The sequence below is a fragment of the Trachurus trachurus genome (genome assembly GCF_905171665.1).
Source record: "Trachurus trachurus genome assembly, chromosome: 11".
Taxonomy (NCBI): domain Eukaryota; kingdom Metazoa; phylum Chordata; class Actinopteri; order Carangiformes; family Carangidae; genus Trachurus; species Trachurus trachurus.
Genome location: NC_139904.1, coordinates 20,545,820 through 20,561,748, shown reverse-complemented (window position 1 = coordinate 20,561,748; position 15,929 = coordinate 20,545,820). Strand labels below are relative to the sequence as shown.

The window sequence follows — 15,929 nt, the reverse complement described above, 5'->3', positions numbered from 1 at the left end:
AATTATACATGCATTTATGCAGTACACTAACAGGGACGCTACAATTCCCATAAATAACATTTGCAATGCTAATTCTAGGCATTTCGGGCTATGCAATCACATATTTTGGCTTTTATACTAACATATCTTTTGGTCTATATACTTGCTAGTTATCTAAATAAGGTAGGAGTGTCATTTCTTTGGGTGGGCTATATGGTTTGAGCCTGCATGCTGGTTCAGAAGACTGCTCTTATTTCTATAAACATCTTTCAGATATACAGTAGATAGTAATAATTTCCCAGGTGATGCCGCTGTGGCCTGAGCATGCAATAGTCATCAATGAAGTAGTTCAAATTGTTTCACCAGAACGAGCTAATTCTCTGAGCTAGACTACTGTATGTAGTATGTAGTACAGTTGTGCGTATATGTTTGTGTGTGCATGTGTGCTTGTGCTTTTGCATGTGTATATGTATATGTATTATACAGTACATAAATGTATATATGATATATATACATGTGTATTTTGTGCGCATTTAGTCCATTGTCAGGGACTGAAGGTTCTTGTGGACTCATAGTCCGACATACACTTGGGTTTGATGCCTTTAGCGTTGTAGTAATCCACCACCTGGTTGGGGACTTCTGCCAAAACACTCTTAGCCAGGGCAGCTGGGGAGGCCTGGAGATACAGACACAAACAGAGAAGGTGGTGGAGAGAGGTCACAAACAGACACACACACATCACCGACCATGCATGATCCTTGGACGCCAGGATTTACTGTTGAGCCTGATGCTGTCGCAGGTCTGGACCATGTGAGACTGATGTGATCAGACAAGCTCATTTGACAACCTCAAAACATCCCTGCTTTCACCTTTTTGTCCTTTAGTATCAGCGCCTGCTTTTAGTTACGTGCATTGCGCAACAAAATGTCACAGAAAACAAAGCGTGGAGGCGCATTCTCTACATTCAGCAAAAACAATCATAATACATAGTACATTTTTACAGTTTACGCCCTATAATTTAATCTAAAATGTGCAGCTGGGTTCGTTCCTTTTTGCTTTATGGATTAGATTTTATTATTTGCAACTCAATCAAAGTCCGCTCCTGCACACTGTCTTAACTTGCATTGTAGTTTTAATGAAAGCACAACGTTTCGGTCCCTTGGACCTTCGTCAGGTTATGTAAATCTCTGCGTCTGGTTATATTATTTGCAACTCCAATTTTGTTGTCTGTGATAACTTAAAACTCAAGTAACCCTTTCAAAATAAGAAATATATATTCATATCACAGAGAACAGTTTGTTATTTTTTATTTATCTTCACTATAAATTACAAGAACAAAAAACTGTTAATCAAGACATCATAATCAGACATTTTCAACAGAGCCATTTGTTATGATGTTTTAAAATTGAGGTCATTGCAATTTTTTCCTACTGAAAGTCAAATTATTGTCATAATTATTTTGTCAGCAGGTTTATTATCATGTGTTTGTGCTCACATTTTAATCAAATCGAAAATTAGTTTTTGTGTTATGGGATGGCATTTGTTGAAGAGTTGAAGACTGGGAAAATTTGATTTGCTTTATTTGACCAGTTTATGTTTTCACTGTAAATTTTAAAGAAATAGTTGACATTTGTCATCACATCTCAAGCCTTTTGAAAGAATAAAATATTTAGCTGATTTAATTTGTAAAACTTCAGAATACTTATTAACATCATATCATCACTGATATGACTTCTCTCTATGCAATTCACTGAATAACCAATGCAAACACGAAGACATAGCTACATAATTATGCAGCACAGCCACTCGTCTGCACACACATATGCTACCACACACACACATGTCCGAAATCCTTAAAGTCTGCAAGTCTGTCATACTCCGTCTCACATAATTCCCCGAGACAATGCATCATCAAAGTGCACCCACCCAGGCCCCCTCCTCCCTCCTGCACTTCCTCCCCCTCCTCTCATTTCCACCCTCCCTCCAACTTTCTCTCCTCCGCTCCTATCTACCTGTTATCCCCCACTCTGCCTGTCACACAGCAGCTCCGTCCTGCTAATCCCTTCTGAAAAGAAACGACAGAGCAGAAAATCACCTCTCCACCTCTGTCACACACTCCCTCGCTCCCTTTTGTCTTTAGCTCAGCTCTCCTGTTGACCTCCCTCCAACACCGCCGCCACCGCTGGGGCTGTCTCTTTACTTCCTCCTCCTCTACCCCTCCAGATTTATTCTTCACTTCGTATCTCTGTCCGTCTCTTGATCTATGTACTTCTGGGTACACTATATGTTTCCTCTCCTTCCTACATTTTGCTGAGGTCTTCCCCACTATCTCTGCCCGTGTAGCTGGGATGATTTCTCAACCTGTCATCCGCCCAAACTCACCGTAACAGAGCCAGCCCAACGGACCCTGTCAGAGCCGGGCACGGCAAACGCCACCAGAGACACACACACACATGCTCAGTGCGTAGATTACTGATGTGTTTTGACGAGCACACCAAACACATTACGCCCACACGCTCACATTTGTTACCCCCCAGCCCACATGGCGCATCTTAGCACCTACCCAACACATACATATAGACTCATGCACAAACACACGTATTAGAGACATACAGAGTCCCTGCCCAAGAGGATCGTTGCTGGTCATCCCCCGAGGCCGAGCAGAGCTGCAGCATCTTATGGTAATATTCATTTAGCATTAAATGACTCATACATGTGATATATTAATTAGTTAATTGATTACAACTGTGTTTGAACTGCTAAACAGATCGCCTAGGGTGCGGCGACGTAACATAAAGTGCTACGGTGTAACTTCTGGCAAGTATAAAATAATAAAAAGTTTAAACTAATGAAATAAAAAAATCTTATAATGTCAGATGACCACAGATATAGCTCTCATAAGTTTGATAACATTTAATTGTATAATATAAGGTAATGGTCGTATCAGACTGTAAATAGTCACTGAAAGTAGTGGATTAAAGAAGAATACATTTTCTCTCTTCATATTAAAGGAGGAGGTTTATGTTTGTTTTTTTTCAACAGCTACATAGTCTCACTTTCAAAGAAGTGGATGGCATTTTTCCAGTTTATATTTGTGCTATTCATTTATTTATAAGAGCCTAATTCCATCACACGGCCCTGTTCACCTTGCTGCAGTTTGAGACGCGGCAGCTCTCGTATCTTAATGTCGTGGCAATGATTAGTATTACTAGGTTGTATCTATTGGGATTTATGTCTCTTCTTTCACTGCTATCTGCATCAGATTTGTAGATTTGGAAAAACATTGTGTTAAAAGTTTTGAAGAGGCTGGAAAACTGTTTTTGTCATGGGGCCAAATTTGTTTGCTGGAGGCCCAGATTTGACTCATGGGTATTTTTTTTCCACCGTTAATACAAAAATACAGTTTTGATATCAGTGCAGAACCTCAGGAATTGTACTGGCACAAGCACTGAAATATTTAAAGGAATATGTTCTCCTATGTATTGGCTTGTCTTTTACTGTTTTTACATTGCGGTCCTAATGAGAGAAAAACGTTTCATGACCAGATACATCTCTGTGGATATGTCTAACATTTCCTATGCTGTTTAATGCTGTTCTTCAGCATGAGAAAGCTTTAAAGTTTGAAAGGTAAACAGCCTGGTATCCACTGTAGTTATGCTGACTGTGAGGAAATAGCCACATAAAGTACAGAGATAGCTGAAAGGTGGAATCTAGTGCAAAAAGATGTTCTGAGCCCACTCTGCTATATTCTCACATAGTCCCTAATTTGTCTGGTTTCCTGACTTCCCCGGAGACCCTGTCACATTTTCTGCCTGAAATACATTCATCAAAGCTCTATGATTTTCCCTGAGATCCAAGACTTCCACCCTCCACCCCCCCCACGCTGCTCCCCCCCACTACCACCCACGTGTTTGAAGTCCTTGAAGGGGACGAACTGGACGATGTCGCGGAGGACGGGCTCGCCCTTGGGTGAACGCAGGATCCCGTCGTCCCCGTCCAGTATCTGCATGTCCGTGAAGTCCGCGTTGCCCACGCCGACGATGATGACCGACATGGGCAGGTGGGAGGCGTGCACGATGGCCTCCCGCGTGTCGGCCATGTCGGTGATCACACCGTCTGTCAGGATCAGCAGGATGAAGTATTCCTGGTGTTTGGAGACAGGAGGGCAGACAAATAGATGTTCGCTGAATCTTATGTTTTAAAGTGGCTTCTTCTTGTCAGGGACTCATTTGAATAAAACTCACTCTAATCCACTACAGAGTCTGAGAGGAGCGGGAGGTATTAAGGCAGGGAGGAATTTGTGCTTCTAAAACTTATGACTGGAATTAAATTAATATCAATCACTTCCACAGTCTTTTCAATTCATCTTTCTTTGCTTCTCTTAGTCCCAACTTTTACCACCTCTGATCTCTCACTTTTTGTCTTTTCAATGCTACGTCTCTCTTCCCTTTGTCTCCCTGTGGGTCGGCGCAAACACCAACACTCACTTTCCTTTGTTATTTTTTTCATTCTCTCACTCACCATGGCCTCTTTGGTGTGCATCTCCTCGGAGGCAGATGAGGCCACTTTCTGGATGATTGGGGCGATGTTGGTGGGCCCGTACAGCTGGATCTTAGGGAGGCAATTCTGGTAGGCCTCCACCACGCCTTGAATCCCTGCAACACACACACATACACACACACAGAGGTTCACTCTCTGCTTGTTTTATTTTCTCCTCCCGTCTGTCTGTATATAACACTAGGCTGACCTCACTGAGTCAAAGTTCTTGTGCTTGCAAACGTATCTGCTAAAACAAATCATATTCTGCGCATGTGGTTGCACTCCAAGGTGACTGGACATTTTTCTAAAAGCTTTCCCTTATAGTCCGTACAAACATGAGACGAGGCAGGCACACACGCAGTCGCGGCGGGAATGCAGCTATGTGGGGAGAAGAGCGCAGAAGCCCATTTCACACATACAGATTAGTGTTGTTTTTCTCTGTATCTCAGAGCCTGAAATACTTCCTGCAGCATAGCGACAAATCTCTCGGCTGCATGTGTGCGCGTGTGTGTGTGCATGTCTGAGCGTATTTGTACGTGTGAGAGGAAGAAACATGAGGGTGGGGAGAGATAGGGGGAGAAATATGGGACTGACAGTGAGGGAGAGATGAGAGGAGACTGTAGGGCTGTTTCCGTTCTGTGATGTATGAATGTGTGTGTGTGTGTGTGTGTGTGCGTGCGTGAAAGTTTTCTGTGTGTGTGTGTGTGTGCGTGTGCGTGTGCGGCCACTCACCAGCACATTCAGGATTGTCCTCATCAAAGTTCACAGCGAAATCGTGTGAAACCTTCATGTGGAGCAGAAAGAACACAGCACCTTTTTTTACGGCTACTAGCGAACCAAACTCTCAGCACAACATGTTCAGTCCAATTTGCAGGTTGACAGATGCATTCTCCTTTCATGTTGATCAAAAGCAAACTGTGATCTGAAATCTAAATCTGAACTAGCCACTGCTCCCTCTGCTACCGCAAGCATCCCAGATGTCCTACCTTGAAGTCAGGGGGTATCAGAGCTCCAAAGCCAAACGCTGGGAACATTTTATCACTGGAGCGTGAGAGAGACATGAGATTCATTGGGAAAAAAAAGATGGAGTAAAGGGGCAGAAGGAAGGAAAAATAGTGGATAAAAGCTTTGCGATTTATGGAACACTTTATATGATAAGCACGTAGGGCTCCTTTTTTATTCAGACTTTGATCAAAGGTTTACTCCTCAGAGGGGAAAATCTGGTGTGTATGCACTTGAATGTGTGTGTGTGAGTGTGTCAGCATTAGATAAATGATGATTGATGGAGTGGTGTCTACCTGTCATAGTCTTGGCAGATCTCCCCTACAGCCACCAGCGCTTTGAGGTACTCATTGGGCTGATAGGGGTGGATGTAGTGGAGGGAGCAGCTGTTTCTGGGATCCCCATTGGATGCTGTGAAGTCTATTGCCACCTGGGACACAGACACGCAAACACACACACACACTCACATAGCATGACCTGGCATGGACAGACACACAGCTGTAAGTATTAGGGACAATAATTGTGACAAAACTTACTGTGAACTGAATTTGGCAGCCTCCCATTATGTAATCCAGGAAGGAATACATTTTGATGATCTGTCAAGAGAAATGCCGAAATTTAGGGCAAGTCATAAAAAATGTACAGGCTATGAAAAGAAAAGAATGTCTTTATTGTCCAAGGGAGGAATTTGGTGCCACAGCTTGCACATGCCAGACACTATGAAGACTGTCACATTTGAATATACACATTCATGCCCTTATATACTGTAAATCTCTTCACATACATATAATAGCGCTCACACACAGAGATTCACATAAACTGTTCAGGAGGTAGGTGTTTAATAGAATGAACAAAATGCCTACCAATGCTGAAAATTATACCGGTAATGAGAAAAATAATGAAATGACTGCAGTAAAGTGAGGGACATGAGTCACTTCACCTTACAGTGGTTGAGCAGGACAACACCAGAGTTTCTGTAATTCTTCTTCTTCATCTGGTATTTAGGGTTGATGCACTCCCATTGAATCTGGGTGAAGACAACACAGTCAATTACAGTAATGTTAGTGGTGCAACTGTGGGAGTGACGTGAGCATGAAAGGAGCATAATTACACGTTTCACCAAGGAGCGAACCTAATGGAAAAAAGAGCAGCATCTGCACACTGATTTCAAACCGCCAACTTATTTCAAACATGTACTAACTACAGTGTTGGGAAACCACAGCCACAGCAGAGCTTTAACACAAAAAAGAAGAAAAAAAAAGGCCAGACTACTTGAACACAGAAACTGCATTTGCAAGGAAGCCCCGAGGCATTTCACTTTTAGCCTTCACACATAGACACCAAGAGGTCTGAACATGAAATAAAGATAATCATGATGTGAAATAAAACATTTCCTGGTAATTATGGTGTATTTGATGACTAGAAATACTTGATAGCTTTCCATAGCCACGACTGTGATACTGTACATGCATTTATTTGTATGTTTAAAAAAAAGCATGTGGACATTTTCAGGAGGTTTTTTATCAAATGAAATAGTGTAATATTCTTTTTTTTGTCTCAGTAGTAGGCCTACCTTTCTTTTATGACTGGCTATAGTTTGGATTGGGTTTTCATTGCACGCTTGGGGCAGATAAAGAACCACAGCTATCACCATGAAGCCGATCAGCCTTCTCGTATCTAGTTTCCAAAATCATTATCTGACAAAGACTGTCCAACTGTGTAGGTGTCGCCGTGCAGTTTACTTTTCATTTGAAAATGTGTATGAGTTTGTGTGTTTCTGTGCTTACCTGTTTTCCCTCCTGCTCTGCCCTCATCTCCTTAGAGGTGGTCTGAAACTCCCCAATAAAGTCATGTTTCCCGTTAGAGTCCCAGTCCCAAACCGTGCACTGAAACAGACACACATACACAAGCGCACACAGTCATTCAGGAAGAGCGCAGCTGCAACACTGTCACCTAAACACACACAAACACACACACACATGAACTCACAGGCATGCAGGGAAATGCCATGCTGAATGATTGATAAGGCGGTGTTGGTGGGGGGGCAATGGAGCGGTGAAATATTAATCTGAGGATGCTGAGAGCGACGTGGCTTAAGAGACAGCTTTATGTGTGTGTTATGTGTGTGCGCGTCAAGGCGTAATAGTTTGTTTCTCTCAAAGGAGCCACTGGACAAGATAAATGGCCTCAATCACTGGTGAAATGCGAGGGTCACTGGGCCAAGGCTTAACGCATCACAGAGAAACAATCCCCGTAATTTCAACAGCAGATAGAAGGCGTTGATATCTGGGCCGGTCCTGCAGAGGCTGTACAATCAATAATATTCAATAAAGTTGGTCGATAGAGGAACACACAGGAAAAAGCTTCTCAGTTTAACACAGATTTAATTGCTGTGAATGAGTCATTTGGCCGTATGGCTTTGTGTCCTTCTTGCCTGAGGTCACCTCAACAACAAGGTGATCAGAAACAATCCAACAACGCTTGATTAAAAACAACGACCAGCAGTAATCCCCTTATTTTCTATCTCCCACTTAAACTTCAGAGTGCCTACATCTGAAGTGTGTGTTCCATTTTTGTATCTGTGTGTGTGTGGGGGAGATAGTATGCGTGTCTTTGTTTTTGACAGTAATTTCTGCGGGTGAGGAAGCCAATCCTCGCCTTCGCAGCCCTGCTTCCACTTGAAGTTGCTGAGAGCTGTGCGAGAGAGTAATGAAAAAATGAAGAACCACCGTTCCATTCACTGAATACTAACAGTCAGGTGGAGGAGAGAGACCGGCCGAGGGACAGTGAGAGGAAAAGTAGAGAGGTGGAGAAACGTGGAAGGAGAAATACAAAGGGAGAGACAGCCAGACACTGCAGAGGAGGGTTTATGCATTTATGCATTGGTCAGTTAAAGAGCCTGGTGAAAAGCAAGTACTGGTCTGAATAGAAATCTCTGCCATTTCTCACTATAGCTCCGATGCTTCAAACAGGTAGCCCTGGAAACCATAGCCAATGGCGAGCATGCGCTTGTGTGTGCACATGTGTGTGTGTGTGTGTGTGTGTGTGTGTGTGTGTGTGTGTGTGTGTGTGTGTGCGCGCGCTTGAGCCCTTTCTCCTGCTGTCAGGAGCCATGCAGAGTTAAGACGCCTCTGAATATTTAATGAACAAGCTCATGTTTATTCATGGAAAGAATAACTGTTCACAGCTGATGTGCGGCCACCACTTTCGCACATATATATGCGCACACACACACACACACACACACACTAGAGATCCATTCTGGCAAGAAAGGGTGAGAGTTTAGGACGACCGCTGAGCTCTTTCACACTCGTCTGGCTTTTTAAGGAAAAGGCAACACCTGACCTCAACTCAGCTCATGGCACAGAGATGAAAAGAATAAGATGACTGAAGCTGTTTGGTTTCAGTTATACAGTACTGTATATACCTATGGGTATGTGACACTAATGCTTATGTTTTACAAATCTCATCATTTGTATGCTGCACGAAAGCAAAACATTTTGCCACAGAACACCTGCAGGCCTGGGCCTTGGCCCTCTAAATGTGCCTCAAGTATCATCAGGGGAAGTTAAATAATGAAGCAAGCCGTAGCCAAGGTTTTGCTACGTGAAGACTGTAGCAGATCTTTCTTCGGGTTAAATAAAATAATGTTATCCCCATCGTGACTTGCTGACAGCAGCTCCGAACTCACCTTTAGCTCCCTGTCATGGTCACCGCTGCAGAGCGTGTTCAAGGAAACTTTGAAGGATTTCCACACGGGGCTCAGGTTGTTCATGACCGTCTGCGTACATGCAGTACACACACACACACACAAAAAAAACATCACAGGAATGACTAATCACAGATCTGATGTAGTCAACCACATTTAACCACATTTGTGTCCATATGTGCTTGTTGTAATTACCTCAGTTCTGTGCACAAGCGACTCAGTCCCGTCATCATTTAGTCTGAAAATCTCCAGAAAAGGATCCGACTTGCTGAAGAAATCCTTCAGAGGGAGAACATGCATGTAAGGCATTGCCTCGGCGCTGCCTTTGATCACCATAAATCATTCATACACTAACAGAATCATCATTTCACCCGCCTTTTTTCTCCCTTTCTTCCTCGTTTCTTCCACCCATCCCTTTCCTGTCCTCTACAATTTATCCAGCCCTCCCTTGCTTTCTTCCATCTTTCCCCTAAGGCACAACTTGTTTGGATTAGTCATCCGTAGCCCTGTGTGTGTGCGTGTGTGTGGAAGCTGGAAAATTAATATAGTTATCTGTATGTGTGGGGTGGGGTGGGTGAGATGTGGGGAGGGGGGCATCTCAGGAGGCCTTCTCTAATGCCAAACTGTACTTCTGTGTATTGGATGCGAGTTGCTTCATCTTCAACTCCCACAGCCCCCACCCACGTACTTGCACACATCTGTCTGACAGCACACACACAATTTCATATCTTGAAATATTAATTTGTCTTATGTCTGTGAAAAAAAAAAAACCTCCGTAAATTTTCAATATGTGTGAAAGTGCACAGCACACACAGTAGCACAAACCTTGTCATCGAGCTTACGAGCGCTGAAGGAGAGTTCAACGTAATCGTCATTACCAGTCAACTCCTCTGCTGTCACCTTTACACAGGGGAAGAGAAAGTAACGAAGGAGAGGGGGAGGCAGAGAGAGAGAGAGAGAGAGAGAGGGGGAGGGAGGGAGAGAGCGAGTGACAGGCGGAGAGGCAGAGGAGGGAGGTGACAGAAAATGAGATGGAAATGAGGAACAGAACAGATTGAACAGGCAACATCATCAAATTAATTATCTTCAGAGTGTCTAAGTTCAAGAGGTGGCGCGTGTGTGATTTGCACGCACACGCGCATGTGTGTGTGTGTGTGTGTGTGTGTGGTGGTGTGTCAAGCTGTCTTCAGAAACAGCGTCATACCGTTATGGAGGACTTTCCAGCAGTGTTTCCCTGTTTGAGTAGAGCTTTGGTCAGTTTCCTCTGTGAGACGATCTGGAACAAACAGAAGCACATGCAGGCTCAACAAAATCAGCTCACATATCCCAGTGTTTTCCCCTCAGAGTGACGGCGTTCCCCTCGCCCTAATGGTGTTGCCTCATGTTAGCATACAACTGTCTACTTAACTCATCCAGTGGATATTACTAAGCATTGCTGTGATTGGTGAAGTTGCCTCTCCCGGTGTCTGACATGTAATTTTCTATGGCGTTGTGTCTTCCTGCCAACTCCAGAGAAATCTGGTGCTCTGAACCACTTATTGGTCTGTGCTAGCCAGGTGCTATAAAAGTGTAGCGTGTGGTATGAGTGATTGCTCACATTTAGAGAGGGAGGCTGCTGAGGCTCACCACACACAGACAGGCGAACCAAAACAATGCGTTAAAAGCACCTAGAAGCTGCAGAGTGAGGTGTTTCTCAGTGTGATGACCAGCACTTAAAAATGACAGATAGGCATTATATTTGTTGTTAACATCTGTGATACCCAGGTGCATTGAACTGGAGGCTTTACACTACAAACAGCTAGTGGGCTACTGAGTTTTATTCTATGTGAGGAATATGATGGAAAGATTGAATCTAGTTAAATAAAATAGTATGCTCAATGGTGCACAGTGTGGGTTTTTGTGTTCAACAGTGGATTTTGGAAGATTTAAATGTAATTCCTTGTAAAATAAAATATAATTGTAAAAGAGAATAAAGTGCATGGTTATACTTGTAATAACAGAGTTTTTGTCCACATTGGTGCAGCGGAAGCATTAAGCAAAAGATTAATGTTCATTTGGAATCATGTTACATCCACCTGGCAAATGGAAATCCTATATCTACTCGTTAATCGTTGTGGGAATGAACCCTAATGGTGAGCCTGCAAAGAAAACCAAAAACACAGCTGAAAGAGGCTAAAACACTCTAAAAGTACGAACTGAACTGTGGAATCGAGATGATTCACTGTGGTCTGTGATGATCTCAGTAAGCCGAATGCAACAAATTGCAGTATAACACTTAACCTCTGCACAAAATGTTCTTCTGCCTGTCTCACATTTCGCTAACCTGCTTTCCATTAACAGATCTGTTACTATCACTTTCTGAAATCTCCATACACTCGTCTGCACTGCACTGATATGATGTGTCTATTTTCTTACAGTAACACAGTCCTGGATTGACAGCAACATCCAGAATGTTGTTGTTGTTGTTCACACCCAGACTAAACGTTGGCAGCGTGTTATCCCATTTCAGTAAACCTCTCTGGCTCTTGCCTTCGAAATCCTCATCCTCTTCCATGTCAATTATCTCAGTTTGACCAACTATTGCGAATCCACCAGCCTTATGCTGCTGATAGCGTCTCTGACAATGACAAGCGGATTCTAGTGGAAACAAACACTTTCATTCCCCTCCATGGCAGAAAAGACTTTTAAGCTATATGGCACCCAATCTCCTTCTATTCAATATGACATTAGATGTTAATTCCCCAGAATCCACTTATTCAACTTGATAATGAGCACTAGTGCAATTCCAATTTTTGTTTTAAAGGCTATTTAAAGGCTATTAAATGAAGAATGTAAATAAAGCAAATCTTTAAATATTGATTACAACTGCATCGTTAAGAGGGTCAGCAGCACCATTAAGCGAGTAACAAGGCCATATGTATTAACATATGCACATATAAATACTTTAAAAACATAGCGTAATGCATCCTCAGGGCTATATGTAAATAAAGACTGAAGGACACACTGTAGACGCACGTTGAAAATGCAGATAGTGACAGCAGAGATCCGCAAGTGAAAAGATCACATTAAGATTCCATTCACACTTAAAGTTGGCCTCTCTACTTTTAAAGTTGCTCTCTCACCCTAATTAAAGTACATCAAGTGATACATGTGGTTAATATCTGAACAAGGGAAGTGAACTTTACAAAGCATCACAAACTCCAGTCTGTAATCCTAACACTCAAAGTACGCAGGCTGCATTCGTGCATGCATAGGTCTCATACTGCTGTAAACTGGTAAACATAACACCCACAGTATGTGATATAGTGTTTCTGTTTGCAGGTATACTCACTGATGCACACGTATACACTCTTGTCATGCATTCACCTGTAGAAAAATATGCTCATACGCACTTCTGGCTCCTATAAAGAACTCACTCTAATGTGTTCACATGCACACAGTACTATATGGACTGAAAACTTCCCTCACACGCACCACTTACAGTAGCTTGTGCAGTGACCTACCTAACATGCTGTTTCATGTTCAACCATACAAACCTGACTTCTAGCAGATTTCTTTGTTACAAATATACAGCAGTGGGACTGCAAGTAATTCATTACACTAAATGACTAACAGTCAGAAAAAGAACTGACCTGTCCTAAGGTGCACTCCATGGCTCCCAGGAAGTCAGCATCACGGAGGCCATTGTTGCCAGAGCTGATGTCATGAAGTTCAAAGCGGAGCCTCTGGACCTCCTCAAAATAGTAATCCACCAGGAAGATCTTGGAGAACATGGGGCTGCTGCTGCTGCGGATCACCTCTGTGCGGTCCACCTGCAAACACATGCAAATGCATGGACACACAAACAGCTCAGGGTTAAGCTCTGTATCTGGAAAATAGAAATAATAATGTTCTAAAAGTTTGCCTCGGATTTCCTCGGTAGATCCCCCTGCAGTCCATCAAAGGGTTTATTATGTGCATCTCAGAGCAAAGTTTTAACATAACTAGAACCCAGCGGGCTAAATTAAATCAGAGTTGGCAAATAAATAAATAACTACTGGTAGGTGGAAATGCAAATGTGAATTGAAAAATCCAGTTCTCTAAATGATTTCATTATTTATTTCTGTATAAATCTGTCTGTTATAGTTCACTTAGTATCAAATTGATACATGTTCTACATTATATGGACATCTACTTATTGCATTTTTATGACTGTGCATGTAATGGTACTGATTAATGAACTACTTAGTACGACCACTAAGGTTTTCCATATATTCTGGTCAGAACATCTAATACCAAGCAGCTAAATCTAATACTCTTGTGTTGTGCACAGATATATTTTATGTTGAACTTACTCTGCAGTGTTAGCAGTTTCAGTTAAAACTGAGTTTTTTTGGTCTTTCCGAAGTGCACTGAAGATTTTACTCAACATAGACCACACTGCTGCGGCACATTGATTTGGAAACCCAGCAGACTTTGCAACTATGCAGCAATTATCACAAATAGCCATTACCACATTGTTTAGACTTATCAGCTAGAAACTGGTATTATAGATTTTTCTTGATGGATAAAAATCACACAGGCTGTTTGACTAAACAGAGAGGCAACTATAGTTGTAACATTGATCTCAGATTTTCTCCTTTCTAACACAAAAAGGAACAGAAAGCCAAACAGAAGTCCAGCTCTGCACTGCCAACAAAACCTATCCAACTCTGGCAGCAATGACTGCGTCCTTTTTATTGTTGATAACCCTTTGGCATGCACTCACACATGCACACACACATACAGAAACAAAAGTGAGTGGCACAACAGCAGACTTGACGTACAACAAAACACTCACAGATTTGGCCTTTTTCTGACACTTACCTCAATAGGCCGGCATCTAATTAAAGCACAAAGACACACTCAAAAACAATTATCCAATTAGGGGATTCCAAATCTGATGGGCAGTGATAACATTTGCCCATTCCCACAAAAGGGCTTATCAGAACGCATACAGTACGCAAATTTTCGCTTGCTCTCTTGCAAGCACACACACTACAAAGATGTTTTTGGTGAAGTCTCAAAAGACAGAATAATATTGCACTACTTTCTGAGAATATGATCTGATCTGTTCCATTGTGCCCATGACAGTCTGTGTAAACAGCATGACATGTGTGAATCCGCATGCGTGTGTCTGTAATTGTGGATTATTGTAGCACTGGATACTGGATACAAGGATGTGCATGCATACGTGGGTGTGTAGTTACATATCTAAAAGGAAGGCAGAATGACTCAGTGTGCGTCTACTGCCCTACTGATACAAAACAGAGAAATTAAGGCAGCCCAAGATAAGATTTATTCTTTAATCTCTAGATTTATCTCTTCTCCCACACTGTGTTCAGTGTAAAGTTCAGCTACTACGTGTGTTAATGTCACTGTGAGGCTTGAACAGGAATGAACTGTTTTGTAAATAGGAGACTTTTTCTTAAGTAAAAAAGCAAGTGGGTGAGAGGAAGTGGAACACTAAGTAGTAGAGAGCATCACCAATTGTCTACATATTGTCCAATTTCTAGTGCTAAACGCTAAAGATTCATCCAGTCAAAGCTTTTATTATGTGCAATAAAATGCCCATGATTCTGGGTAAAGTAGTTTGTTGCTCCCATTATTTTCAATATCAAAATGTTTTGCTGGGAATCTGAAAAAGTGGAAAAATAATACTAGAACACTTTACTTATCAAGGTGACAAAAGCATTTTGGAAAGCTGAATACAATCTCTACATCAATCTACCAAAGTTATGACTTCTGTTCTCTTCCGTGACAATTAGCATCCATAATTTATAAGAACCACCCATAACCCGCAATTTAGTGTGAGAAGGTTAGCGACACAATCACAGCTCTGCATGATTGCTCAGGTCCTTGATTAGACATAATCATTTAGTCAAACATGAATTCAATGATGTGCTTGAACAATTTCGAGAGTTGTCTGCGGAAGAATTCATCAGGAATCATCTGCAACAAAAACCTCAGAAGGAGTTGAAGAAAGTTTTCTATCAGACTGGTACAACAGGTCACAGACAAATGGTGTGGAGCCTGAAAATAATGTTGAATAGCTATAATACAGTCACCTCAAAGACTTTGTAGTGACAAGAATATTGACAAAATCAAAAAATGGGATTTAATTTTTATTGACTGATACATTATGTAAGAAATTTGGAATTCAAATGTAAATCATGACTTTATAAAAGACTTCATAAGCACCAGGTGGATTGTTGCCAGTGAATATGACACACAACTAAAAAGAAACACCTTTGAAAGCAAACACAAATCAGCAGCTGGTACTCTCATTCAGAATATCCTTCAAAGGTTTCAAGCAAGGACACTCCACTCCAGAGCAACAATTCTCCTCAACAATGCTGCCGTTACACCTCCACGTACGGCTTAGAGCGGTGTTTCTGCAGGCACCGCGGGCACATTTGCACGCCGCACCACTCCCTGTTCTCATCCCATCCCATTACTGTACCTCAAACCACTGGCCGTGAGACTGCATCTTCAGCACCACGCAAGGGTCGGGTTTGGAGAGGGCATCACGATCCGAGATCCCCCGGCAGGCCACTCTCAGCTCCACTTTGGTCAGGCATGGAGAGCTGATGAAGCCCAGCGTGGCCTCTGCAGACTCGTAGATGTTACTCATGCTGAACACGCAATCACACACTGAAAGGAGATGGAGACGGACAGGGTT

General features: G+C 42.4%; 1 protein-coding gene across 1 annotated transcript; it reads right to left on the bottom strand.

Moving 5' to 3' along the window:
* Positions 1-523: 523 nt before the first annotated feature.
* cpne4b (copine IVb) lies at positions 524-15,881 on the bottom strand (the record flags this gene model as incomplete). The annotated part of the gene is made up of 15 exons (XM_083981945.1): positions 524-655; positions 3,887-4,123; positions 4,501-4,634; positions 5,251-5,302; positions 5,505-5,559; positions 5,817-5,950; positions 6,057-6,116; positions 6,461-6,547; positions 7,308-7,406; positions 9,212-9,301; positions 9,425-9,508; positions 10,055-10,129; positions 10,434-10,505; positions 12,862-13,041; positions 15,711-15,881. 15 exons carry the CDS (start codon positions 15,879-15,881, stop codon positions 524-526), a joined length of 1,662 nt encoding a protein of 553 aa, XP_083838071.1.
* Positions 15,882-15,929: the final 48 nt, after the last annotated feature.